The sequence below is a fragment of the Daphnia pulex genome, chromosome 4 (genome assembly GCF_021134715.1).
Source record: "Daphnia pulex isolate KAP4 chromosome 4, ASM2113471v1".
NCBI classification, from domain to species: Eukaryota; Metazoa; Arthropoda; class Branchiopoda; order Diplostraca; family Daphniidae; genus Daphnia; species Daphnia pulex.
The window spans coordinates 1,951,359-1,977,242 of NC_060020.1; the positions used below are offsets into that span (position 1 = coordinate 1,951,359).

The 25,884-nt window shown below is 40.1% G+C and overlaps 8 protein-coding genes and 1 long non-coding RNA gene across 13 annotated transcripts; 6 read left to right on the forward strand and 3 right to left on the reverse strand.

Moving 5' to 3' along the window:
- Positions 1 to 279: 279 nt before the first annotated feature.
- On the forward strand, positions 280 to 2,893 carry LOC124192056 (bone morphogenetic protein receptor type-1B-like). Its single transcript, XM_046585201.1, has 8 exons — positions 280 to 458; positions 557 to 741; positions 808 to 1,034; positions 1,100 to 1,238; positions 1,311 to 1,503; positions 1,574 to 1,871; positions 1,942 to 2,302; positions 2,371 to 2,893. The coding sequence occupies exons 1-8, from the start codon at positions 299 to 301 to the stop codon at positions 2,536 to 2,538; spliced, it is 1,731 nt and encodes a 576-aa protein (XP_046441157.1). The 5' UTR covers positions 280 to 298; the 3' UTR covers positions 2,539 to 2,893.
- A 647-nt stretch (positions 2,894 to 3,540) lies between these two features.
- Positions 3,541 to 4,411, reverse strand: LOC124192057 (cuticle protein 19-like). The gene is made up of 3 exons (XM_046585202.1): positions 4,298 to 4,411; positions 4,044 to 4,157; positions 3,541 to 3,928 (listed from the first exon to the last, which is right to left on the reverse strand). Exons 1-3 carry the CDS (start codon positions 4,385 to 4,387, stop codon positions 3,608 to 3,610), a joined length of 525 nt encoding a protein of 174 aa, XP_046441158.1. The 5' UTR covers positions 4,388 to 4,411; the 3' UTR covers positions 3,541 to 3,607.
- A 1,781-nt stretch (positions 4,412 to 6,192) lies between these two features.
- Positions 6,193 to 7,007, forward strand: LOC124191958 (cuticle protein 19-like). Its single transcript, XM_046585018.1, has 3 exons — positions 6,193 to 6,343; positions 6,419 to 6,538; positions 6,614 to 7,007. Exons 1-3 carry the CDS (start codon positions 6,299 to 6,301, stop codon positions 6,905 to 6,907), a joined length of 459 nt encoding a protein of 152 aa, XP_046440974.1. The 5' UTR covers positions 6,193 to 6,298; the 3' UTR covers positions 6,908 to 7,007.
- A 3,481-nt stretch (positions 7,008 to 10,488) lies between these two features.
- On the reverse strand, positions 10,489 to 12,156 carry LOC124191959. Its single transcript, XR_006873519.1, has 3 exons — positions 11,823 to 12,156; positions 11,612 to 11,740; positions 10,489 to 11,388 (listed from the first exon to the last, which is right to left on the reverse strand). It is a non-coding gene; the product is annotated as an uncharacterized LOC124191959 (long non-coding RNA).
- A 1,202-nt stretch (positions 12,157 to 13,358) lies between these two features.
- Positions 13,359 to 14,249, forward strand: LOC124191956 (adhesive plaque matrix protein-like). 2 transcript variants are annotated; one of them, XM_046585015.1, is made up of 4 exons: positions 13,359 to 13,464; positions 13,576 to 13,693; positions 13,724 to 13,776; positions 13,840 to 14,249. In XM_046585015.1, exons 1-4 carry the CDS (start codon positions 13,459 to 13,461, stop codon positions 14,164 to 14,166), a joined length of 504 nt encoding a protein of 167 aa, XP_046440971.1. In that variant the 5' UTR covers positions 13,359 to 13,458; the 3' UTR covers positions 14,167 to 14,249. The 2 variants fall into 2 exon arrangements, with proteins under 2 accessions (XP_046440971.1, XP_046440970.1); XM_046585014.1 differs by having other exon boundaries at positions 13,360 to 13,464; positions 13,576 to 13,776.
- An 826-nt stretch (positions 14,250 to 15,075) lies between these two features.
- Positions 15,076 to 17,627, forward strand: LOC124191953 (adhesive plaque matrix protein-like). 4 transcript variants are annotated; one of them, XM_046585010.1, is made up of 3 exons: positions 15,076 to 15,179; positions 15,286 to 15,441; positions 17,172 to 17,626. In XM_046585010.1, exons 1-3 carry the CDS (start codon positions 15,174 to 15,176, stop codon positions 17,526 to 17,528), a joined length of 519 nt encoding a protein of 172 aa, XP_046440966.1. In that variant the 5' UTR covers positions 15,076 to 15,173; the 3' UTR covers positions 17,529 to 17,626. The 4 variants fall into 4 exon arrangements, with proteins under 4 accessions (XP_046440966.1, XP_046440967.1, XP_046440965.1 ...); XM_046585011.1 differs by lacking the exon at positions 17,172 to 17,626 and adding an exon at positions 15,510 to 16,029 and having other exon boundaries at positions 15,088 to 15,179; XM_046585009.1 differs by lacking the exon at positions 15,286 to 15,441 and adding an exon at positions 16,931 to 17,101 and having other exon boundaries at positions 15,127 to 15,179; positions 17,172 to 17,627.
- An 833-nt stretch (positions 17,628 to 18,460) lies between these two features.
- On the forward strand, positions 18,461 to 19,357 carry LOC124191955 (adhesive plaque matrix protein-like). Its single transcript, XM_046585013.1, has 3 exons — positions 18,461 to 18,560; positions 18,675 to 18,845; positions 18,915 to 19,357. The coding sequence occupies exons 1-3, from the start codon at positions 18,555 to 18,557 to the stop codon at positions 19,239 to 19,241; spliced, it is 504 nt and encodes a 167-aa protein (XP_046440969.1). The 5' UTR covers positions 18,461 to 18,554; the 3' UTR covers positions 19,242 to 19,357.
- An 862-nt stretch (positions 19,358 to 20,219) lies between these two features.
- LOC124191957 (adhesive plaque matrix protein-like) lies at positions 20,220 to 21,003 on the forward strand. The gene is made up of 3 exons (XM_046585016.1): positions 20,220 to 20,253; positions 20,358 to 20,528; positions 20,595 to 21,003. Exons 1-3 carry the CDS (start codon positions 20,248 to 20,250, stop codon positions 20,904 to 20,906), a joined length of 489 nt encoding a protein of 162 aa, XP_046440972.1. The 5' UTR covers positions 20,220 to 20,247; the 3' UTR covers positions 20,907 to 21,003.
- A 1,605-nt stretch (positions 21,004 to 22,608) lies between these two features.
- Positions 22,609 to 23,678, reverse strand: LOC124192233 (adhesive plaque matrix protein-like). Its single transcript, XM_046585435.1, has 3 exons — positions 23,558 to 23,678; positions 23,261 to 23,479; positions 22,609 to 23,165 (listed from the first exon to the last, which is right to left on the reverse strand). Exons 1-3 carry the CDS (start codon positions 23,561 to 23,563, stop codon positions 22,731 to 22,733), a joined length of 660 nt encoding a protein of 219 aa, XP_046441391.1. The 5' UTR covers positions 23,564 to 23,678; the 3' UTR covers positions 22,609 to 22,730.
- Between the last annotated feature and the right edge of the window lie 2,206 nt (positions 23,679 to 25,884).

Here is a 25,884-nt window from a genome sequence, read left to right on the forward strand (position 1 = left end):
GATGGTCGGTATATTGCCCCAAGAAAATGGAGAAAGCTGTACCGGTCATTTGAAAGCGTTTTCTCGAAATTATATTTTAGATCATTTAGATATACGTATAGGCCTAAATATGTTCTTTGTATATAAATAAATAAGTAGTGCAAGCAAATGCCAAGATCGAATCATATGCCGTCACCAAGAACGATGTTTTCAGCAGTTGTTTTCAATTTTTGAAATCAATATTTAATCTTACCGCTAGATGTCTCTATCCTCTTAAGTTTTTCTTTCTTTTCTTCAAGAAATCCTTTTCCTTATTCTTATGATGCTTACCCTGCCGCCGACCCGCCATAGTTCTGTAGATTTCTTTTTTGGAGGTGCCCGTGAGAAGTTTTGCAAAATGGCTGACATATTAGAAACATACAAAAAATATCAGAGTTGTTTATTATGGGTTCTGGTGTTGACTTCAAATATCAGATGCGGTAGGACACGTTTGCAAATTTTTTAAAAGAATGGAAAAATGTTTTTTTTTGTCTATTGAAATATTTAGAACTACCAATGTTTTTATTTGTCTCTTCAGGATATGGTCTCACATGCTATTGTCAAGGGCATTGTCCTAATGACAATTTTAATGGCACATGTGAAGCTAGACCTTTCAGCCAGTGCTTTGCTGCGGTGGAAGAGGTATACAATCCTGACACAGGTTTGCCAGAACCTGAATACACTTATGGCTGTTTGCCGCCAGAAGAAAAAGGTCTCATGCAAGTATGTTCTTGCATTTTATTTGACCAACGAATTTCACTTACAGTTTTCTCATGAATTTGATTACAGTGCAAAGGCCACCTTGTTCCTCATTTAGTACCCAAATCAATACAATGTTGTTACCAGTCTGACCATTGCAACAGATTGCTATCTCCTATGTATGAAATACGCAGTACTACACCTGATCCCAATTCAGGGTTGGGGTCTGATGAAAATGTTCACTATTTGGCCTTACTAGTTTCAGTCACAGCCAGTGTGATCATTCTGTTTGTTATGGTTGTTTGTGTCTATCTGCAGTAAGTTGTTTTGCTTAATCTAATGTTCTGAAAAATTATCAAGTTTAAATATTATTACTTTACAGTTACAAAAAGAAAGAGGATAAAAGACAAGTTTCCATTATCAAAGCTCCTTGTGTACCATACCTTGGAGGAAATTCAACAATCAAGGACATGGTGGACCATAGCCAGAGTTCTGGTTCTGGTTCTGGTTTACCTTTACTTGTAAGAAATTGTGATCTAATTTATCAATTTAATAATAAGCTAAAACCATGTTGTTTTTGTTTTTTTAATTAGGTTCAAAGAACAATAGCCAAGCAGTTAGTTATGGGCCATTCCATAGGTAAAGGCCGATATGGTGAAGTTTGGATGGCCAAATGGAGGGAAGAAAAGGTTGCTGTCAAGGTGTTTTTCACAACTGAAGAAGCTTCTTGGTTTAGAGAAACAGACATTTATCAGACTGTACTCATGAGACATTCACACATTCTTGGTACAGTTTTTAAATATATTTTTATTTGGTACCCTTTAAATTAATTATGAATTTAAAACAAAAACTTTAGGTTTCATTGCTGCTGATATCAAAGGAACAGGCTCCTGGACACAGATGCTACTCATTACCGACTATCATGAACTTGGATCTTTACACGATTTTCTTCAACAATATTCTCCTGACGGAGTAGCAGCTGGAAGGTTAGCATTTACTGCCGCTAGCGGATTGGCTCATTTGCACACGGAAATCTTTGGTACCAGAGGAAAACCGGCCATTGCTCACAGAGATATTAAGAGTAAGAATATCTTGGTGAAAAGAGATTGGACATGTGCCATTGCTGATTTTGGTTTGGCTGTCAGATATATAAGGTACGAATTCAACAGCCAAATAAGCGAACAACCGAGTAATCCTCATGCTTTTTCTTTTATTATTATTTAGCGAATCCCAAGAGATCGATATTGCACCAAATACCCGTGTCGGAACTCGTCGCTACATGGCTCCTGAAGTGTTAGACGAAAGCTTAAACAAATTTTCTTTCGAGGCCTTTAAGACAGCTGATATTTATTCGTTCGGTCTTGTTTTGTGGGAGATTGCTCGTCGATGTAACACGGCCTCAAGCACAGTTAGCGAAATCATAACAGACGAGAGCCAAGAGAAATTGGTCACCTATGGCCCCGATGACTACCAACAACCGTACTATGATTGCGTTCCTTCTGATCCATCTTTCGATGACATGTACAACGTGGTGTGTGTCAAGAAAGTGCGACCGGATATCCAACCGCACTGGCTCACCGAGGAGGTAAGCCTAAAATCATAATCTACTATACTTTTATATTCCTAATTATATTTTTTATTTGTGCCCTTAAGCCCCTGAAAACTTTAGCTCAAGTGATGCAAGAGTGTTGGCATCAAAATCCGGCCGCCCGATTGACGGCTTTACGCGTTAAAAAATCTCTTACTCGCATCAACGACGAATCTGACATGTACATGTACATCGAAAAGTATAACGACAAAGAAATGCTACCATCCGTTTAATTCACTGTTGTAACATTGCAAGTCTTTGAATCTGAAGTTTGACCAAGGTGTTCTTAAAATTACTGAAATTTTTCTTAGTGCGTTCTTTTGACAAGTGTTTGTTTGTAAATAATTTGCGCGTGAAAGGGTTTTCTGAATGTGAATCGTTTGTCGTTTCGTTTTGATATTGCTCCACTGCAACTGCCGTGCCATTAATAATTGTTGCCTCAAGCCTTAAAACGGATTCAAACAAAACTGTTGGGTGTCTTAATTAACTAAAACAATCGTCTCCCTTTGCTCATGTTATTACTCTTCCATTGCTTCCAGGAATCGTTTTATTCTCTTTTAACGTGTAAATACAATGAATTGAATCAGCGGTTTTTAATAATGATTTTTTTTTTTCATGACCGTTTAATTCAAATTTTCACAAACTTGTCGATTCAATGTAATTTTTCTCTTGCAAATATTATTGTCGTTGCTGAGGAGTGAAACCAAATGATCTATACATACCTTGCCAGTATACATTAAGAATGAATCAATGAAACCTTGAATGAGTTGAATCAAGACTTATTACTACTGTAAATGGAAAATGCACTTCTGCAATTTTTCCGTTCTCATTGGTTATTTGCTGCTCGGTACGAAACAGATGTAACTATTAAAACGACACCAACGATGACTAATGTGCTAGACAGGACTATTAAGAAGCACTTGCGGGTTTCCACAACAATGCGCCAAAAATTCGTTGTTTTTCTTTTTCGAATGAAGAGTGAATATTTTGAACAATTAGTGAAACAAACAGTACGTTTCAGATCCAAGACACATCCAAATTCGATCCATCCAAATAGTCTGCTAAATAAGCCGAAACGAAAACGCTTGTCAACACAACCCATTCGTGACAATGTAATAAAATGGTGAACCTATCGGATAAACCACAGAAATATTATGTATCAACAAATTTCGGCCTCCACTGTTTCAACTATACCAGATGTGGAAACTAATGAAATATAAATTCAAACTATTTCCTTTACACAAAAAAAATGCTTGTATTTAACTTTACTCCATAAATATTCAGGGCTTGTCGGCAAACAGTCTAGTATTTACTAGGGTAAGCAGCGGGGTAGGCCGGAGCAGGGTAGGCTGGTGCGGGGTAGGCTGGTGCGGGATAAGCGGCGGCCTTGTATGCGGGTTTATTGTATTCGGGGTATTTGGCTTCACCCTCGTATTTCACATCAGCGACGTAGCCGGAGTAATCATCAGCCTTGTAGGTGACGATCTGAGTGCGGCCGTCGGGGAGAAGGACACGGTAAGATCCGGTGACGTAACCCTTGTCGTCAGCGGTCTCCTGGTGAGCGTAGTCGTTGTAGGTGTAGTCATCCTTCACAGCCCAGGCGAAGTTGTAGGGCATTGGGGCCTTTACAAATAACATTTTGTGAAAATGAAATCAATCAATAAAATAAAAAAACGTAAAAAATGATATTTAGGGGATTGAAATTTCTTTAGGGATAAATATTCTGATTAAGACTTACATAATCGTAGCTCTTTGGTGGATAGGCGGCGGGGTAAGCCGGTGCGGGGTATGCGGGCTTGGGGTAAGCGACATTTGCGGCGACGGCAGCGATCAAGATAGCGAAGATGAAGACCTGAATTGTTCCAATTAAACAGAAATGTCAAAAGGGTTATAAGTGATCCAGAAAAGTCAGAATGGACTATTAGATGCTGGAAAGTTCCAAGTTGCGTAAAACTTTTTGAGGTTGCCATTTGACTGAAACTAGAAGCTCACCTGCATGTTGAGGGTTTGTTTGTGCTGAGTAAACAACTGATGTCCATTTGAAAAGTTTCGGCTACTTTTATACGGTTGGACATCTTGCATTTGGCTATGTTATAGTCCCCCATGTGTTTGGGATACAAAATCTATTCAGGAGCATTACACGGTTGTTGCTGCTGCTGCTGCAAGGTTTCACTTTTCCCTATAACTAGTCTTGCGTTTAGAAGAAGACGTACGCAAGCCTTTTGGGTGAAACTGCCCGTGGCCACGGCATTAAACACACCTTAAGGCTAGGTCGATGGGTGGGGCCGCTAGGTAGGAATATACAGCAACGTTATTCGGAGGACTCATTCTTAAATCGCTTTCCTCCCTTTTTGGTTATTGTAACGAAAGGAAAATGATTACGGCCGGTAACTGCTGTCTTATCCAGAAAGAAAGGTTCGCCCAGTGCGAGACATATACGCCAGCCTTGAATTGTACTTCGCTTAATGTGTAAATTGTGTATGCATCGTTTGTTCTGACTTCTGTCTTAAGAAAGCGAAAATAGAAAAGTGCACTTGCTGTTCGCAGATGTTAGTCGCCACTTCCATTCTTCCTCCTAAAAGTAATCCAGGTTAAAAAAAAATAATCGATGAAATCTACAAGAAACATGTGTTTAGAGAGGAATGGCCAGTTAGCACTGGCAAGGTTGGGGGCTGCACGACAGAGAGGCGTAAATATAGCGTTGTCAAACAATAACTCAACGTTAAATACGACGCCTCGTAACAGCATGACCACCTTTACGAAACTGAAACACGGATAACTTTAAAGCATCGGCAAGGTCGACGCACAGAAACATCGAAAGTGGATCACGTTTAATATCGGCTGTGGGGCGACCATCACGATCTTGTTTCACTCGTGTTATAGTCTGTATTCAGTTGCGAGAGTCGTAACCGTTCTCCTTGTTTCATACGTTTGCTATACGCATTTCGTTACGAAATATGGCAAAATCTGCCGTTTTCTCGCTGGCTCGACTTGGCAATCGTGACTCCGCTCAGCAACTTCGCCTTGACTCGGCGAAGATTTATGCGACTAATATTTTACTCAAATCTGCGGAATTGAACGGAACAACGCGCCCCACCCACCTGTTGAATGCTATTCACGAACTCACGATTAAGACCTGATTATATCAAAAAAAGTTTTAAACAGATATGGTAAGTTATGTCGGAATTATACATATCCAAATTCCCGCATTTCCATTCAACTCGTTCGTTTTCGAAAGCTCGATGCGGAAATCCGACCAGACGTGTCGAAGTATTTTTCAAGGTGCACCCGTGTAAGTCGATTCATGGTTTCATCATCAGATACACGTAACATTCAGAATCTAAGCACTTCTTATGTGATGGCCTGAACAGCTGGAGAAGAAGATCGCCGACCTTGCTCTACATTTTTCCTCTGTATATTATCTCCAGCCGTGAGAGTGAGACGACTATGTTGTAAGAACGGTTAACACATATAGATTGGCCGTTCGAAGGACGACGGTAATCGAACGTCTCGAAATCATCAGATCCAGTTGTGATAATAATGCAGTACATCCGTTCTGCCTGCTCCTATTATACCCAACGCCCGTTAAATGCTGGGCAATCGAAAAATAGAAATTCATCGCCTCCGCAGGGCCAGCGCCATCAGCAGAGTCTTGAGGAAAAGAGAGAAAGGGACGCACAGCACACTAAACGAGAGTAAAGGGATCGTTTTCGAAAATTTACTAGAATAAAGCAAGTGAACGATAACATACACGGGAAGGGGTGCGAACATTTCGAGTGAGAATGAGGTCAGATCTTAGTGCGCTCAAATGATCACAAGGGCAAAATGTAAGTTTGGTTAGAACCGCGCCCATCTCAGCAAGGGCTAATGATTATTTCCCCATCGGTTTGATTTTATCCATGTGAACGGTAAACGCCACGTTGAAGTTATCCAGCAGAGCTACCGAAACAGAATTGGCCCAACTCCCTATAAAAATCGAAGCCAAACTTCTAAATGCTATCAGTTGTACAACAACCAGATACTCGACTCAACATGAAGGTAAAACTTGCTTCGACTGTCTTGAACAAAAATAATCGTCTTGTTTAACTTTTATAACAATTATATTCTACACAGATCATCATCCTCGCCGTTGTCATTGCCGCCGCAGCTGCTGCCAGTGTCTATCCCCCAAAGCCGGCATACCCTGCCCCAGCTTACCCCGCACCCGCCTACCCAACAAAGAGCTACGATTATGTAAGTTATTTTCAGAATATCCCAAAAGATCGGAACGCTAATGAATTCTTTGTCAATTATTTCGAAATGAATTAGGCCCCGATGCCGTACGATTTCGCCTGGGCTGTGAAGGATGACTACACCTACAACGACTACGCCCACCAGGAGACCTCCGATGGTAAGGGCGCCGTCACCGGATCTTACCGCGTCCTTCTCCCCGACGGCCGCACTCAAACCGTCAACTACAAGGCTGATGACTACACCGGCTACGTTGCTGATGTCAAGTACTCCGGAGAGGCTAAATACCCCGAATACAACAAACCCGCATACAAGGCTGCCGCTTATCCCGCACCAGCCTACCCCGCACCAGCCTACCCCAGCAAATACTAGGCGACGACATTGAAATGAATGGCCTCTTCTGTCAACGGCTGTAACTTAAAAGAATAATTTAAACATCTTGAAATAAAAAATAAAAAGATTCCGTTTCGAATAAGGGCGTGTTAATTTCACTTCAATAAGTTGCAACGCGCTGTGTATGACTCCATCTATTATTCGAACCGTTTCGCATTTTCATTCTGTTTTTCTGCAGAAAAATGGATTTGGAAAACAAAACGGTTGCGGTATGCGCCGCCGGATGAATCAATGTCTGAGCGTAACTAATCTATTTATGGTCTAAGGTCATTATCTTCAAAACATTTTTCTACCATGACGGCCGTTTTGGCGATAACGTTCGCATGTTATTGTTTAGCAAGCCATTTTTCATTTTGTACCTTATTTGCGTGTGAATATTTCAGGGCGTGGACCTGACCTCATTTCTGTCGGCCTCAGACTCTCCACTATTCTGCGTAGTTGGGCCTCCGTCATTACGATGCCTGTCTATAATCAAATATGGGAAAAATAATGTACAGTGTCCAAAAAAAAACAAGATCCACATCATTAGGTATCACCTTCATCCTATACCAAATGAATCGAATATTATGAAAATTATGTAAAAAAAAAAATGTTCGTTCGAGCTTGTCGCTATACTAGCTTGTCCATACGACAACAGAATTCCCAAAGTCAACCGCTACGAAAAAAAAAAAAAGAAAACAGGCTACAAACGTACAATTCGTGAGTGAAAATATTGTTCGTATGATTGGACACGGCTCCAATTTTCTCCGTCCTCGGAAAAAATGACCGCTTCTTTACAATAGACCTATAAACATGAAAACAATCCGAGACTCTCTCTCTCTTCTCTTCACTTGTCTTATTCGGTCTCTACGACCTGTTATATGGTTTTCGGGCAATTAGGCAGATTAAGTTTTGCCTTTTCGGCACTATCATTTACTCTGCTCTCCATTTCTTTCTGGTAGACCCATAGCATATACCTTTTTGCCGACGTCTTTGATCGTTTGCATCATCTGAAGCAGCGGCGTAAAGGAAAAAAAAACATTCCAACAACATAACGGAATTCAACGTTTATATTTGGAAACGCTATCGGCGTTGAAAGAAGAAAAAAGCGAATTCATTCTTAATTGATACATCCATCACGGAGTACAAAATGCTATACAGCCAAACAGATTTTTTTGTCTAGTCACACAACCCACAGAAGCAAACAAGCTGTCAGTAATTTGACTAGATGCAAACGTTATCTAATATCATGGTGAATAATACCACCCGCTATCAAGTGAGAGCTTTTTATTACTTGAAACATGCTGCCCTTGACTATAATACATTGTCGTTTGGACTTGTTTTATTTCTTTTCGAATGCGTGTCGATCGAACGCGCGCTTATATAACTGATGCAACGGACATTGAAAGCTTTAAACGGAATTCGGTAGCAATATAAAGCCTTTGGTAGAGATGACGTCACGTTCACGTCGTTTGAAAACGCATCCGTTCTTGGGTATTGGCGTCTGCACACAATTGCCACCATTATTTTTAACAGTCTGTCTCGTACGCTATTGTGCTCCAAAAATTTATTGGCTCGTTCTAGTGGTCGCCGAGGAGGGCCTCCTAATCAGAATGTATGGCGGTTATTCTGTGTATAACAACGAGGAGGCGCGCGCGTGCTTTCGCTTTCGTCGGCGGCCGGGTTTCGGGCCGCTCTTCACCGTCACCGAGCGACGCCAACGTGCACGAAAAGAGTCGACGAGGAGAAGCGGCGATGGAGCTCGACTTTCCCTTTCCCCGTTGGTATATACCTAAAAATTGCGATGCACTGCGTGTGCATACACGGATAAAAAAAAAGCCAGGTGGGGGGAGAGCCGCTCCCAATCTGGTGTAACCTCGTTTCGCCTATTCTCATCCCTGATTTCGGAAAAGTCACGACGCGCTCACGACATACCATTTGCTCCCGTCGCGGTTCTATTTTGTGTCTGACGAAAATGCAATGCTGCATGGAAAGGCAGCTAGAGAGAGAGAGAGAGAGTCTATATTGAATAGTTTGACCTTTTCCGACTATAATTCCTTTATAGTATTCACGCTACGTTATTCACGGGTATCATAGGCCGTATTTAGAAAACAATGCGATACATATTATATTTTACCACCAGTGATTTGATCAAAAATCTCGAATTTTCTTGAAAAAGAAAAGAAAATGCTGGCCCAATGAAATTTCTTTTCGTGTCTCTCTCTCTTTCTTTTGTGCGATGATTCATCAACGGCCATGGAATTCTGTAAAATATATAGCTGGCCCACCGAGAAACAGATTTTTCAATACCTACCTTTTACCTTGGCGGTGGTCTAGCCCGAAAATAAAAATACCCAAAATGTATCAAACCAGTGTGAACTTTTTCGGTAACTTATTGCTTGATGTAACTTTGACAATTGACAGCCGCATTGTTCCAGTTCATGGTTTATGGTCGGATATAAGACAGCAACATTTTTTGGGTTATTATTAGGTTCTTTTTTGGGCTTTACCTGTAAGCTCACATTCAATCCAAGATCATCAATTTCCCCATCGTTATTACTGTCACGGGAGAAATTCGATTTCATCCTGTTAGAACAAGAGTGTGGCGTGACGCCGAGTGAGAGGAGAGAGAAAACCAAAACATTGAATTCTGGCACTGTTGCACACGCACAACATGTGCGGTCTCGTCGTCGCATAGTCATCACCACCGTCATCACGACCATCATCGTCGAGGTGTTGTCTTTAACGACTTCCAATAATGACGCCACGAATTTTGTTTTTCTTTCCAATTCTTTTTTTCTTTTTTTTTTCTTTTTGTTTTTGTGTGGGTTGCACCGACAAGGCGACAACACACTTTAGATCTCATACACGGGCTATTTGATACGATAACTGCGTCTGGAGTCGGTATCGACGTGGGAATTGCGCGCCGCTGGGAAGTGTAGAAAACGGAACGGATAATCCCACCAGCGTGAAGTCGAAATTTCATGTTGGACGTCGATATTGTTGTATAACGGCCTTACTTTTGGCTTGTCTCGTTTTTCCGCGTTACCAGAAAGTAGTACCACTTTCTGATCACTTCCTTTCATTTGCTCCTGCATGACGCAACTTTGAACTTTGAGAAAAGACGCTGAAAGGGCGCCCCCGAGCGAACTAATGTTTTGTTTAGCTAATATGTGAAGGTTTTGAACGTATATTCTAGTTGGGAAAACAGAGCAACAAATCGTTACCCACCTTCGTTTACTCCGCATGAAACTTGTTGTGTTGGTGATCAAAAATGCGACGCGGTTGCTGCGATTTTGAATGAGGTCAAATCTGATATTGCGCCCCATAGCGCTGGGGTGTGCGAAATCTGCGCACATACGTATAGGTGAGTCGAAACTGAAATAAATAAGCATTGCTTAATATTCGGATTGGCCTTAAGAAAACAAGCCATAGCAGATCGAGAATAAAGACGAAAATGATGGCAAAAAAAAAAATGGGAGAGAAAATGTAAATGACATGAAACTTGTATAGCCCGAGAAACAAAAGAAAGTGAAAAACGAATAATAAAAAGACTAAAAAACAAAAAGACAATTGCACGTTATGCAGTGTAATTTACAAAATAGAGATTAAGATGCGGATGGAAGGTGAAATAATTATGAAACAAAACTGTCGGGTAATTTTGCTTTAATACCCAAACGAGAGTATTACGCGGTATGTACGACGCGCAAGACAATCTAATTTTTGTTTTCTTCTTCGTTCGTGAATCACGTCCCTTAAATGGGCAAGGATATGAATCAAACCAAGAAGACAGCAGTTCAAATTGTGCAGCGATCATCAAAGAAGGGAAGAATGGATACAAATGAGTGAAGATAAAGCCGAAGAAATATGTGACAGAAATTAACAACAACAAAAACTGCTGGGAGAGATAAACCAAAGAAATGAAAAAAAGTCAATTGCGTACTGCAGCATATGATGCAAAGCCAAATATATAAAAGGCACTTAAAAGAGAAGTAGGCGAAGGAGAGAAGGTTATATAACGAGAATAAAACGGGATAATTTTCAAAATTAAAAGAAATTAAAATATAAAAGCAAAGAAAAATTGAATAACCTTTCACCTCCCGCGTATTTTGTGTTGTTTTTCAGATACACATTTTGTCTTTAGTTTGGCTTCTCGCTGGAAACATACCATAACCCCATCACCAAAAATGCTAAAGAATTTTTCCTTTTTTTCAATAATTTGTATCTCGTCGTCAACACAGTCCCCTTCGCCAAAAAGCCGAGCCAGTAAATTTTGACAAAAGAAAAACAAATTCAAACAAACAATAAGTTTTGAAAGAAAACTGATGAAAGAGACCTTGATCTTTGCGGCCCAACCATTCTGCTGAGGTTATTTTTAGAGGTGCTTAGAACGATGAAAAATAAAATGGCACGGTCATGATGTTTGGGAATACGGATCTCTGAATTGTGATGCTGCACGCTCCTGACGAAGACATTGCATTCTAAAAGGGGAAAAAAAAGAAGAAGGTGAACAAAATCACGACGAGATATTCTGGCGACAACAAAAGATCTTTTTTAAAGGCTCATCGCAGAGAATAGATGCGAGGATAGGAACAATCCGTTTTAGAAAACAAAAAGTAACGGCCGTTTTTCGCGCACCAGTCATCTGTAAATGATGATTGCACGGAAAAGCAATCACTCTCCTTCGTGATGGATGAATACTACCTCAATTCTGTATTTTTTTTTTTTTTCGAGCGGCAACTTTCACCCAACTCCAACCTCATCGGAGCAATGGAATTATGGATTATCGGGAAAAAATTGATTCCCACGATCACTCAAAATTTCCAATAGAAACTGAAAGCAAAATGATTTAATTTGATGCGGTTATATGATTTTAATATTTTATATTGTATGTACTGTCAAACAACAAACTTACAGCGGTGAATACGCAGCACCCTTTTTGAGGTGGTGGGCAACACCCAGACGCCGTGATTTATCTCAGGTTTGAAATTACGAATTTTCGCCTTGAGAACTGAGAAGCGTGATAACAATAAAAAAAAATGAACGGCACGCCTACCAGCAACCTCGGTATAGCGTATGTGTAACGACCACTTTGTCTCGGTTTATGTGGCGCATAGCGGTGATATATACTAGCCGGTGGTTATATGCGCGCTCCACAACCTCAAAGATGAATATAACTACACATAGAATGGAAAATATAACCTTTGATAATTCCTCCTTCTCACGGCACGACGCGAGTATTGTTGGCGAAGTAGAAGAATAAAACCGAAATGTAAAGGACAAAAAGAAGCCAAGAAAAACGAGAGTAAATAAAAAAAAACGAGAGTTTACGGTAGAATAAGGTATACACCAACTTTTACTTTCGTCTGTACCTTGAGGCCACCGGGGAGAGGGCGAAAATAAAATAATACGATATTATATTGCCACAGGACGCCACTGCTGAATTCGATTCCCCCTCCCTTCTTTATTATATAGGTTATATTCAGCTATCATTTGAGTGTCGCCACAGGTCGTGCGAACCGCCTCGCCTATCAAAGTCGCCATTCGCACCTATATTTTAACACTAACCCCCACTACATCCAACCCAGCAACCTTTTCAACTATCAAAATAATTCTAAGTAAAAATGGTGTGTTGTCGGTTTCTCCAGTTTAAAGCAGTCGCCCATTACATCACCTGACTGCTGTTTAGTTGGAAATGCGTTATTACGCAACAACGGGAACGGCGCATGTAACAAAGTCACCGTCTCAACTTTCCTTCATCATCAAAACGATCAAACAAGGTGTTCAATCAAGATGTGCAAAAAATATAAAATCAAAAGATAGGGAAATGGATACTCGGAATTTCTAAACAAACAGAGACAGAAAAAATAAAATGTGAAAGAAAACCTAATTGGGAAGGGAAAGATATCGGTTTCAATATAATCTGGAACGGTCGGCGGGAAACTTTCAACAACAAAAATGAAACACACGATAGCTTAATACGCGTGTGTTGTGTCTAGAGGCTTGAAACCAGAAACTCGCTATGTGTTTTACTCGTGGGTTATTGGGTAGAAAAAAGGCAATATCTTATTAATATTATTCTTAGAATTTTTTTCAGTTGAACTTTTCGGGAGGAGAAAGGGAAGAAGCGAAAATTTTGCAATATTCGATAAAAACCTTCAAATACTTTTGGTGTAAAAACAAAATCGGTCGTTTGTAGAGGCACAGTCAGAAAACTAAAAACATAGATGACTTCCATTGTTACGTTATTTTCACGATAACCCAAAGGCGAGGCCGTCGTCATCGCTGCACTGAGATAGTGAGACACAGCCTTTAGCTACCGTACCGAAACCGCTTGAAGGTAAAAGCTACAAGTGTAACGCCATGACATGACGTCATGTTAAGCGATAGTTGCTCTATACCAGACACTAGCCGCTCAAAAAAGTCGACCATTGATTTCACTATACCGTACAAGCCCAGCCCACAGCTTCGGTTTCTTTCACGTGTAGTATATAAAGGTCTAGTAAACAACTGGGAAGGTACAGTTTGATCTAAACTTGCAAAGCATCAACATGAAGGTAAGAAAATGAAAAAGAAAAAGAAATTCGCAATTCTGTGGAAATCAAAAGTGATCCACTAAGTCTAAATTCAATATTCTTATTTGAATTTGTTGTCTACTTGAATTACAGTTCATCATTCTCGCTGCATTGGTCGCCGTGGTCGCTTCTCAAGCGTACCCCAAGCCGCAATACCCCAAACCCACTTACCCCGAGCCATCATACCCAAAGCCCGCTTACCCCGAGCCATCATACCCAAAGCCCGCTTACCCCGAGCCAGCATACCCTAAACCAGCGTACCCATCTCCAGCTTATGCCAAGACCCCCGAATACGTAAGTAATTCAAAAAATTTAGCTTCAATCAATTTATTAATTATTTTATTTCAAAACTATCAGGCTCCGATGCCCTACAACTTTGCCTGGGCCGTTAAGGACGATCCTTCCTACAATGACTACGCTCACCAGGAGACCGCTGACGACAAGGGTTACGTCACCGGCTCTTACCGCGTCCTTCTTCCCGATGGCCGCACTCAGGTCGTCAACTACAAGGCCGATGATTACACTGGCTACGTTGCCGATGTCAAATACGAAGGCGAAGCCAAGGAGTACAAGCCTGCCTACAAGCCAGCATACCCAAGCCCCGCTTACCCAAGCCCAGCATATCCAAGCCCGGCATACCCAAGCCCAGCATACCCCGCTCCTAAATACCCAACCAAATATTAAGAGAGTCCAATTTCGAACAAAGTTTCAATTATAAACTGTAATTTATCTCGAATTGAAATACAAGTCTGCCATCGATAAAACAAGCAAATCATTTAATTATTGTGCATATGTCAACTGTCTAAATGCAAGCCTGATTTATATATCGACAATAATAATTTAAATAGGCTAAACATCTCTTACAGTCACAGGTGGACACAAAAATTTGTAGAAACCTTCGTTCTCATTTGTAGATTCAAGTTCCAAATATACGCTACGGCCATTAATGCCTCATAGAGCGTGACAGAACATTTGTTTTCCTATTTTTCTCTTTTCTACACGAATCCGCTTGAACAAAACCGAATACGGTATCTTAACGCTTAGCTATATATGTAACATTGTAACTATCTGCTTCCGTTTCTTTTTTTCTTACACTTTCACTAACCAGATTATAGATATCAGTGGGGATTTTTGTTTTGGTTCGTAAAATACGAATGAAAAAAGCAATAGAAAATATTTTTCCAGGAAACTATACTAAACCGGTACATATTTTCTAAGTGAGTTCCAATATCTTTTACCAAGAGGAAAATTTTTCAAATTAAGTTATTTTCTGTTTATCACCTTTGGATCACCATAACAAATAAAACTGATTTAGCATTTGTTAAATAAGGGAGAAATTATCGTCAGGGTATGTAAAATGTAGTTTAACTGATCAATAATCGGACAGGTAATAAAGCAAGTGAATCCCGTTGTTCAGCAGCCCCAGCATATAAGAATGACATTTTTATTTTTGCATACACGTCAAACACAAATTTCGACGGAAATTTTGATTATGTATTATACGTGGCTTTCTTTAAAAAGTAGTGTGAATACCTTTGAAACACTCGAAGCCCTTGGATATGAGCCAATATTTTCACAAGATGGTTTCAGTCGACCCAGCCCAAACTCGATTTCTTTTCGCCGACTGGTATATAAGTCAGTGGACTAACACTAAGAAGGCACAGTTTCATTCCAACTTCCAAAGCAACAACATGAAGGTAAAGAATTCTTAAAAAGATCTTCGTCTTATTACCGTACAGGAATTTTTTTTTTATGATTTACTTTTGGAGGTTATTAAACTTTTTTTCTCAACTTGAATTACAGGTTTTTATTCTCGCTGCATTGGTCGCCGTTGTCGCTTCCCAAGCGTACCCCAAGCCCACTTACCCCGAGCCATCATACCCAAAGCCCGCCTACCCCGAGCCCGCATACCCCAAACCAGCGTACCCATCTCCAGCTTATGCCAAGACCCCCGAATACGTAAGTTATTAAAAAACACACCTTGTTTCAATCAATTTTAACTCCAAATACATTTTAAACACATTCAGGCCCCGATGCCCTACAGCTTTGCCTGGGCTGTTAAGGACGATCCTTCCTACAACGACTACGCCCACCAAGAAACCGCTGACGACAAGGGTTACGTCACCGGCTCTTACCGCGTTCTTCTTCCCGACGGTCGCACTCAAGTCGTCAACTACAAGGCCGATGATTACACTGGCTACGTTGCCGATGTCAAATACGAAGGCGAAGCCAAGGAGTACAAGCCTGCCTACAAGCCAGCATACCCAAGCCCCGCTTACCCAAGCCCAGCATACCCAAGCCCCGCTTACCCAAGCCCAGCGTACCCAGCTCCTAAATACCCAACCAAATATTAAGAGAATCTAACTGTTAATCACTTTGCACAAAGTTTCATTTGTAAACTATAAATTATCTTGAATAATTCAAATACAATTCTGTCATCCATTAAAAAAAAGAGCTTCTTATTTCTTTTTTACGGTTATACGACGAATTATGTATATGATCAAATGTTGTCGCAATAACAACTAAAATAAAAGGATCTATTTCTTTGAATCTCAGAAACACACCAATAATAGGTTTCAAACGGTCCGTTTGAACCTATATCATTTCCTCTTCAACATTTATTGAAGGTGGTTACGTAGTCATTGACATTTCTTAGATTTTTTGATTTCGCTTCTTTCTTTCATGAATCCGAGTTAACAAAACAAGTTACGCTTCCTCTTCATTCGTTTAGTACCGAATGCTAAATTTCTTCTTCCGATTTCTTTTCTCTAACAAAAATAAGTTTATCATTGTGGGTTTTTTTCAAAAATTAAAAAATGTGTAAATATTGTTTGTCAAAACTGGTGCCACAGGGGATTATTTTGGATTTCAACTGAAATTCCTAATATATAGAACAAAATAGATATTGTCACATTAAGCCATTATTTCTTAACTGGCTAAAGAAAATGGTCCCTATTACTACTGTGAAGAAGATAAATTTTTTTCAGAAAATGGGGTAATTAATATCAGCGATCGAAAATAAGCCAAATTGAGCAAAATTCAGTTTATTATGAAAAATTGCTCAGCAGCCATTTGTATGTAAAAGATATAAAAAAGAATATGTTGTTGAAACACCCAAACACAATAAAATCGGTCTATAAATTTTTGAATGTATGAAGTTTAAAAAAAAGAACTGTGAACCCCTTTGAAACACTCGAAGCCCATGAACATCAGCCAATATTTTCACGAAATGCACGAGTTGACCCAGCCCAAACTCGATTTCTTTTCTCCCACTAGTATATAAGCCAGTAGACTAACATTCAGAAGGCACAGTTCTGTTCCAACTTCCAAAGCAACAACATGAAGGTAAAAAACCTCTTACAACGAAATACGTCCCAGAATAGGATTTTTAAAAAAGGTTTACTTCTAGCGATATTCATCTTACTTTTTTGCTCAACTTGAATCACAGGTTTTAATTCTCGCTGCACTGGTCGCCGTTGTCGCTTCCCAAGCGTACCCAAAGCCACAATACCCCAAGCCCACTTACCCCGATCCATCATACCCAAAGCCTGCTTACCCCGAGCCCGCATACCCCAAACCAGCGTACCCATCTCCGGCTTATGCCAAGACCCCCGAATACGTAATTATTGAAGACAACTTTTTGTTTCGATCGATTTATTAATATTTTTATTCATTTTAAAAACATTCAGGCCCCGATGCCCTACAACTTTGACTGGGCCGTTAAGGACGATCCTTCCTACAATGACTACGCTCACCAGGAAACCGCTGACGACAAGGGTTACGTCACCGGATCTTACCGCGTTCTTCTTCCCGATGGCCGCACTCAGGTCGTCAACTACAAGGCCGATGATTACACTGGCTACGTTGCCGATGTCAAGTACGAGGGTGAAGCCAAGGAGTACAAGCCCGCCTACAAGCCAGCATACCCAAGCCCCGCTTACCCAAGCCCTGCTTACCCAAGCCCCGCTTACCCAAGCCCAGCATACCCAAGCCCAGCATACCCAAGCCCAGCATACCCAGCTCCCAAATACCCCACCAAATATTAATAGAGTCTAAAGGTTCATCATCGCTTTTCACAAAGTTTCAGTTGTAAACAATAAATTATCTTGTATTCAAATACAATATTTCATTTAAAAAAATTAACCTAAATTATTTTTTTGTGGGACAGTTGTACATTAAATCATATGCAAATAATTTCTTCAATATAAAAAGGGAAATGAAGATATGTGTTTGTCTTGAACTTTCACAGAAACGGACACAAAAAATTGAGTTTGTGGTATTTTGAATGCGATACGTCGTGGTCATTGGCAGTTTGTTAGAGAGTTTATTATAACCGAAAATTGATTTTGTCGTTTCCTTTATCCTCCACAAATGCGTGTGAACAAAACGCATTACGTCGCTACCTATCATCGTTCGGTTTATCTAATACTCTTCTTTCGTTTCGTTTCTTTTTTTTTCTTTTTCCTTTCAATTTTCCCTTAGCAATCTAATAGAGGGTTTTTTTAGTTTAAAACTAGGAAATGAATTTGAAATGATGTCTCAAGAAAATTAGAAAATAAATGTATTCCAACTCCAAGTGAGTACGTTGCGTATATATAACGAATGGAAAATCTTCAAACTGTTTAAGCCATAATTTCTCAACTTCCATGATCTCAATTGATAGAAAATTGGTTTTGATTGGTTCCCATTTTTACTGCGAAAAGTGGAAATCATATTCATCTACAGAAATTAAATTCTGTGATCGCGGCAATCAGTAAGCCAACAAAGTTAGTTTTGTAATACTGAGTTATTCAGTCGCCCTTACGTTAAAGAATGACATTATTTCATCTGTAGAATGTATAGAAAATAATTTCGGATTGTAGATTTTAAATGGGCGAAGTTTTCTTTGAAAAGGGTGTGAATCTCTAAAAAAACGTTTAAAGCCCTTGGGCATCAGCCAATATTTTCACCAAATGTTCAGAGTCGAGTCAGTCGACTCAGACCAAACTCGATTTCTTTTTGCCAACTGGTATATAAGTCAGTGGACTAACACTCAGAAGATACAGTTCCGTTCCAACTTCCAAAGCAACAACATGAAGGTAAAGAACTCTTTAAAAAAATATGTCTTAGTAGTAGACCTATATGTAGGATTTTTAAAGAATGATTCACTTATGGCGATCTTGATTCAACTTTTTTTCTCGACTTGAACTAAGGTTTTAATTCTCGCTGCACTGGTCGCCGTTGTCGCTTCTCAAGCGTACCCTAAGCCGCAATACCCAAAGCCCACTTACCCCCAACCATCATACCCAAAGCCCGCCTACCCCGAGCCCGCATACCCCAAACCAGCGTACCCATCTCCGGCTTATGCCAAGACCCCCGAATACGTAAGTAATTCAAGAAAATTCGCTTGAATCAATTTATTAATCTTTTTATTTTTTTTTCAAAACCTTCAGGCCCCGATGCCCTACAACTTTGCCTGGGCCGTTAAGGACGATCCTTCCTACAATGACTACGCTCACCAGGAGACCGCTGACGACAAGGGTTACGTCACCGGATCTTACCGCGTTCTTCTTCCCGATGGTCGCACTCAAGTCGTCAACTACAAGGCCGATGATTACACTGGCTACGTTGCCGATGTTAAATTCGAGGGTGAAGCCAAGGAGTACAAGCCTGCTTACAAACCAGCATACCCAAGCCCCGCTTACCCAAGCCCCGCATACCCAAGCCCGGCATACCCAAGCCCAGCATACCCAGCTCCTAAATACCCAACCAAATATTAAGAGAGTCTAAAGGTTGAAGGTTCATCATCACTTTGCACAAAGTTTCAGTTGTAAACTATAAATTATCCGAAATTATCTTGCTGAATTCAAATACAATTCTACCATCCATTTAAAAAGAACACTCAATTTTTATTAGCTACTAGCTATATATTTTACGGTTTTACAACGATATTCATCAAATGTCGCTATAATGAGTAAGTATAAATAACAAATAATAAGCGATCTATTTTTCTGAAATGGTCACTGATAACCACAAATAATAGGTTGTAAATAGTAGTGCGTTTTTGTTGAAGCGAATATGTAGTGGTCACTGATGCCTGTTAGAACAGAGTAGAACATTTTTTTTCTTTATTTTCTTCTGGTGAATCCGCGCGAACAAAGGAAGCTACGTTTCCTCGTCGTTTAGCTTATTTTATTATTATGAGGCCTATTTTTTTTTCTTAGCAAAAATATTAGTAATGCGGTTTTGTTCAAAAATTCTGAAAATAAATTGAGAATGGTGTTGCAGGAAATTTTTGCGAATTCCAACTGTTTGAGTTGCATTTGTATAAAACGAAAAGAAGAAGATGTTCAAATTAAGCCATTTTATGTATCAACGACGTAAAAAAATGGTCCCCTATTACTGTGAAGAAGAGAAAGCATTATCATTATATATGTACAAAATAACTTCAGAGATCGACAATAAAACCAGACAGCAGGTAAGAAGTTATTGTTTTTAATACAAATAGTTCCCAATCTGTTTTTATGTTAATGATTGGCATATTGATGTAGTTGAACCCAAATAAAAATTTGGGCACCGTAAATTTTGAATGTATACATTGGAGCAAGTTTTTTTAAGGGTGTGAAACCCTTTGAAACACCCGACGACCTTGGATATCAGCCAATATTTTCACAAAATGCACGAGTGGACCCAGCCCAAAGTTAGTTTCTTTTCGCCGACTGGTATATAAGCCAGAGAACTCTTACTCAAAAGGCACAGTTTCATTTCAACTTCCAAAGCAACAACATGAAGGTAAAAAAAAGTCTTAAAACGAAATACGTCCCAGAATAGGATTTTAAAAAAAGGTTTACTTCTAGCGATATTCATCTTACTTTTTTGCTCAACTTGAATCACAGGTTTTAATTCTCGCTGCACTGGTCGCCGTTGTCGCTTCCCAAGCGTACCCAAAGCCACAATACCCCAAGCCCACTTACCCCGATCCATCATACCCAAAGCCTGCTTACCCCGAGCCCGCATACCCCAAACCAGCGTACCCATCTCCAGCTTATGCCAAGACCCCCGAATACGTAAGTATAATTCAAACAAATTTGCTTCAATCAATTTATTAATTATCTTATTTTCAAAACCTTCAGGCCCCGATGCCCTACAACTTTGACTGGGCCGTTAAGGACGATCCTTCCTACAATGACTACGCTCACCAGGAGACCGCTGACGACAAGGGTTACGTAACCGGCTCCTACCGCGTCCTTCTTCCCGACGGCCGCACTCAAGTCGTCAACTACAAGGCCGATGATTACACTGGCTACGTTGCCGATGTCAAATACGAAGGCGAAGCCAAGGAGTACAAGCCTGCCTACAAGCCAGCATACCCAAGCCCCGCTTACCCAAGCCCAGCATACCCAAGCCCAGCATACCCAGCTCCTAAATACCCAACCAAATATTAAGTCATTTTGATTGGTTTCAATAATGTATACCGTTTTTTACTAAATTTTATCTCGAATGCAATACAACTCTATCGTCGGTAAGACAAATTTGCGCAAATCCTTTCTTTTGTTTTCATTTCGTTTCCAGTATTAACTAATGCTTAGTAGTACTGCCTCAACGATTATCTGTCACAACATACGAAGTTAGAAGAATTATAAATTTCGGGTTCACATATGTATATATGATCAGCAGCACGCCACGTACACAATGTTAATTTCAAAAGAAAGTGATATGCGTGCAAACAAACAATTGTTTTTCTCAATGTCGACATTAAAAAGCTGCTACATTGTGGATCGGTACATTTTAATGATTCCCCTCGTTGAGACTTTGAACAAACCTGTGGAAACGAAACAAAGCAAAAATCCGCATGAATAGAAAGATGACACAAAAAGAACTTTGCGCACCAGCAGGTGGATGTCAGATTTTTGTTTTGTTATTTCAACAAACGACCAGTTGGGCAGACAATGTTTCGTGACGACGCCGAGGCAAGAAGCTTCTTTGTTATCTGCAAACATTATTTCGGCCAAGTTATACTGGAGGCATTAGACTTGAACGGAATAATAGGGACTGGGACCCTCTCCCTTTTTCAGAACCGAAATCAACTTTCTCTGGGAGTCGGCGCCTGTTCACGAGACGTAACGGTGGCTAATAACTTAATACAACGGTGGAAAAAACAACAAAACAACACAAACAAAAATGTGTCCACAATAAGTGCAAAATTTTACACAAGTTAATTTTGCGAATGAAATTCTATCACCAAGCTTCTTTCGTGACCCTATAAATTCCATCCGTTTGGGCATATATTCGAGCATTCACAAAAATATTCGCAAAAACATTCTGAGCGAGGGGATAAATTGCTCAACTCTTAATTTCCATCAAATTCGCCTGATGGGGATCTGATCGGGAAGTCACTTTCCTATTCGGAAAAAATAATGTTAAAATTTGTTTTCAATTTTTGGGGTAAATAAAATGAAAATTTAGCCTTCCGAGAATTGAATTTGCTGTAAGCGATCGACAACCACAACAGGATTATTAACAGAGTTGAATGATCTCACATGAACGCCTTTTTCTTTTGACGTGACAGATTATAAGACACGCGCACTTTCTGTTCAGCTTCCTGAACAGTTACGATTGTCGTACATACTCATTGTGACCTATTAGACTATTACGTTCGCACTTGCGGTAAACAACTCACTTTCTATTATGCGATTATATAATATGACAGCAGCGACGGCGAATCTTTCCTATAGAGATACTATTATTCCTGCGATTTCTCCACGTCAAAGTGAAAGTAATCTCGAACTTCGTGTCACGGCATTTGCGAAAATCAACCACATAACGAGTGAATCGATCGACTCTTGTTTATCCATGCGATGTAATATATATATGGCTGTGATTCCTTTCTTCCAGTTTTTGGAAAATCCAAACGACTCTGAACACCAAATCTACAGTCACGCGCTAATAATTATTATTTGCACTTAACAAAAAGAATAAAATCAAAGAAAAAATTTTAAACTTGATTTAATTCGCTAGATTGATACGTAAGCCTATACCTAATGTCGTTAGAGGCTCTAGAACTGGATGAACTCTGGCGTCATTACGCCACAAGTAATATTTTTTAAAAAGTGAAAACTTCAGTGATTAAATTTTCAAATGCGGTACTAAATTGTGCGACAATAATTTTATTGCATATAAATATTCTTCTTCACATAGTAGTTATATAAAATGGGATTTAGGTTATTGCATTGTCATAGATTTCTCAGGGATTTCTCAGGAAAATAAATTTAATATCTTGTGGGGTATCTAGGAGGATAAGACGGATAAGTAGGAGGAGGGTAAGAAGGATAAGTTGGAGCTGGATACTCGGACTTGTAAGCGGGTTTCGGATAACTTGGTTTGGGATAAGTTGGCTTTGGGTATGACGAAGGTGCTGGATAAGTTGGGTAAGCCGGTTGCTTGTATTCCGGGTAAGAAGCAGCTGGCTTGTATGGTGCCGGCTTGGACTCGGGGAATTGGGCCTCGCCTTCGTATTTCACATCGGCCACGTATCCAGTGTAGTCGTCAGCCTTGTATTCAACAGTCTGTTTGCGACCGTCGGGGAGATCGACGCTGTAAGAGCCGGTTACGTATCCCTTGTCGTCACCGGTCTCCTGGTGGTTGTAGTTGTTGTTACTGTAGTCATCTTTAACGGCCCATTCGAAGTTGTAGGGCATCGGAGCCTGTCAGCAAACGACAAGAATTATTAGTCGAACTAAACATTCTTATAGAGAAAACATTCAAGCATCAAGTGTGATAAAAGTAGTTAAGGACTCACATCGTAAGTTTGAGGATATGTCGGGTATGCTGGCTTGGCATAATCCGCAGGAGGGTACGATGGTTTAGGGTAAGAAGGATAAGATGGTTTAGGGTAAGAAGGATAGGATGGTTTTGGGTAAGATGGGTAAGACGGAGAAGGGTAAGCCGGAGCAGGCTTCTTAGGATAAGACTGGCCGTTGACAGCAACGACAGCGATGAGAACGACGCAAATGAAGACCTTATTAAGCAAATAATAATAAAAACATTCAGACTTAAAATCAAGATGTTAGCTTTGGATCCGAAGATGTCACTTTACCTTCATGTTGATGTTGTGATGGTTTGGATGAGACTGATGCTTCTAAACGCTGCTTTGCCGAGCTTTTATACTCCTAGTCGGTTCGAGAGGAGTTGCACGACCGGCTTGGTCATGCCCCTTTATTACACGCTTAGATCAGTCACTTGCTCTGTGTGCACTTCTCTGACACATTTTTCTACCCGAGTTCAGAGCGAGCGCTTCACACTGGCGGCCTGCCAAAGGCCTTCCCGTTGGGCATTCCTCGCACCCGCGAGAAAGTTATGCGCCTTCGCTGCAGTCATATATATACAGTAATGACGTCAACGCACGCTGCACTGCACGATTCTCCCATCAATCCTTATTATCTATCGCGATTCATTTGTTTGGCACATTGCGAGTGGTGGGGCCAGCAGCCTCGCAGTAGATACGCGTGCTGAACACTTGTACTTTCCTTTCACAGCAGCGGACCTCTTGATGTTTCTCTTCGTTATTCCTGTTTCTGTCACTTTTTATTTATTACCGTGAAAAATTGGTGGTGCGGGAATATGTTTCCCAGAATACCAAACAGGTAATACTGAATTTGTTTGTTTTAATTACAAATTTTGTCCTGGTACATCAAATAACGCTTATGTATACATAATAATAAGAATAAACTGGGTTGAATTTTTAATTCATGTTAAAAACTTTTGTTGCGAAAACTCCGTAGGCCATTCTTGTAAACGGAATATAACGACGATAAATTATAGACGGGGATTTCCCAACATTTACAATCTGATCCAGTTCATTTTCAAACGTGGTAGACATGATTCAAGTATGAAAATAGAAACAAGAGCACTTAATTGATTCTCTTTTCTCTTTTTGACATTATTGCGTACACAATTGACGTATGAAAGGGAGACTGGTCTGCGTCCGTATAAGGATACGCACTTTAAATAAGAACGACTCACGAATGTCCTTGAAGTCAACCACTCGTGGCCAATGAGCAGCAGTGATTTTGAATATACTGAACCACAAACCCAAAACTGCAATATCGGTTGCATCATCAGACCAAAGCGGTATTCCAATTACGGTCTCTTTTCCCACAATATAGCCGAACAGCAGTGTGGAATGCCCGGTGTGTTTGTTTAGCTACGTTACAGGTCATCGTCCATTCAATTTTTGATAGATCTAAAAAGAAAAAAAAAATCGAAACGATTTAATCAGCCGAAAGTTTGTTTTATAGCCCAACGTTATAGACAGGCCATTGACACACATACTGGAAACAAAGATTCGATTTCGTGACTATGTAATAATCTCTTCGGTTTAATGAAGAGAGAATCCCATCCTAGCAGCGCTAGCAGGTAAGGCAGCAGAGGAGGTAACGCAGCATTGCAATTGTTTCAATGCGCGGCGCATCCCAAACCACAAACGCAAATAGAAATGAGAGACGCGCGTGTGATACTTTCTTATCTTCTTATCTCTATCTCCGAAAATTCACAGCTGGATTTCGTTATGAAATTGTTAGACTTGAAAAAGGATTTTCAGGCCCAGCACAACCCAACCGTTCGCCTTGTTTCCAAAATTGGCTCAAGGGAAAAATAAAGGGAAGAAAGAAAACGAGCGTGTGCCATTAGCACGCACTTGTTAAACCGAGGAATTCGCAATCTAAATTCAAGAGAAGATTTGGAACGAGGTTTCTTGATTGCTCTCTATTATATTTTTTAGCAGTACGTCTTTGCCTGCGCCTTCCTAATTCAAAAAAGTGCATGCAGGGCGTTTTATAATGCAGCAAGGAAGGACAGCTATGGCAAACAAAGACCTCCTTCTTGTTGGAATACCATTTACGACTGGTGACAGGTAGCTATTATCATTGTTTGTTATCGGTCGATCAGATTGTTTTTTTTTTCTGGCAAAAGTGTTCTTGTTTCGTCTTTACTTGAATCAGATGGAGTGACCTTTACTTTTCTTATCTTTTAAAATGGTGGTGATTATTGCTGTACAGATGGAAAGTTATTTATGCAATACAATAGCAGCTTAATAGAAAGCCAGTTAATGCACTTCTTTTACTTTTGTCAAACTTCAGTGTTACCTATTGCCATTCCAAGGACCATCACGCTTCGTCGATGCCTGAAATCTTTTTTAAAATTTATGTTGGGTTGTTATTTGTAAATTGCAGAGACACGCGACCATGCTTTACTATTGTGTAAATTCATCGTGGGACTGATGTTTATGACCGTTGAGTTCAATCGTCCTCAGAGGAATGTGTTAATATTCGACAAAAATCAAGCGCGTCTGTTCGCATCTGAGGTAGTTGAAAATGCTTGAATAACAATTATACAGCTATAACGGAATAAAATAATTAAGCGGCA

What these genes read in the sequence shown, in the direction of transcription:
- LOC124192056 (XM_046585201.1), top strand. Translation starts at nt 299, where the DNA reads ATGATGCTTACCCTGCCGCCGACCCGCCATAGTTCTGTAGATTTCTTT. An exon ending in TTGGCTGTCAGATATATAAG is followed by an intron (nt 1,872 to 1,941) that starts GTACGAATTCAA and finishes ATTATTATTTAG; the next exon opens with CGAATCCCAAGAGATCGATA. An exon ending in CGCACTGGCTCACCGAGGAG is followed by an intron (nt 2,303 to 2,370) that starts GTAAGCCTAAAA and finishes TGTGCCCTTAAG; the next exon opens with CCCCTGAAAACTTTAGCTCA.
- LOC124192057 (XM_046585202.1), bottom strand. Translation starts at nt 4,387, where the DNA reads ATGCAAGATGTCCAACCGTATAAAAGTAGCCGAAACTTTTCAAATGGA. An exon ending in AACAAACCCTCAACATGCAG is followed by an intron (nt 4,158 to 4,297) that starts GTGAGCTTCTAG and finishes GGAACAATTCAG; the next exon opens with GTCTTCATCTTCGCTATCTT. An exon ending in CACCAAAGAGCTACGATTAT is followed by an intron (nt 3,929 to 4,043) that starts GTAAGTCTTAAT and finishes TTATTTGTAAAG; the next exon opens with GCCCCAATGCCCTACAACTT.
- LOC124191958 (XM_046585018.1), top strand. Translation starts at nt 6,299, where the DNA reads ATGCTATCAGTTGTACAACAACCAGATACTCGACTCAACATGAAG. An exon ending in ATACTCGACTCAACATGAAG is followed by an intron (nt 6,344 to 6,418) that starts GTAAAACTTGCT and finishes TATTCTACACAG; the next exon opens with ATCATCATCCTCGCCGTTGT. An exon ending in CAACAAAGAGCTACGATTAT is followed by an intron (nt 6,539 to 6,613) that starts GTAAGTTATTTT and finishes GAAATGAATTAG; the next exon opens with GCCCCGATGCCGTACGATTT.
- LOC124191956 (XM_046585014.1), top strand. An exon ending in ATGCCAAGACCCCCGAATAC is followed by an intron (nt 13,777 to 13,839) that starts GTAAGTAATTCA and finishes CAAAACTATCAG; the next exon opens with GCTCCGATGCCCTACAACTT.
- LOC124191953 (XM_046585009.1), top strand. An exon ending in ATGCCAAGACCCCCGAATAC is followed by an intron (nt 17,102 to 17,171) that starts GTAATTATTGAA and finishes AAAAACATTCAG; the next exon opens with GCCCCGATGCCCTACAACTT.
- LOC124191955 (XM_046585013.1), top strand. An exon ending in ATGCCAAGACCCCCGAATAC is followed by an intron (nt 18,846 to 18,914) that starts GTAAGTAATTCA and finishes CAAAACCTTCAG; the next exon opens with GCCCCGATGCCCTACAACTT.
- LOC124191957 (XM_046585016.1), top strand. An exon ending in ATGCCAAGACCCCCGAATAC is followed by an intron (nt 20,529 to 20,594) that starts GTAAGTATAATT and finishes CAAAACCTTCAG; the next exon opens with GCCCCGATGCCCTACAACTT.
- LOC124192233 (XM_046585435.1), bottom strand. An exon ending in CATATCCTCAAACTTACGAT is followed by an intron (nt 23,166 to 23,260) that starts GTGAGTCCTTAA and finishes GTTTGCTGACAG; the next exon opens with GCTCCGATGCCCTACAACTT.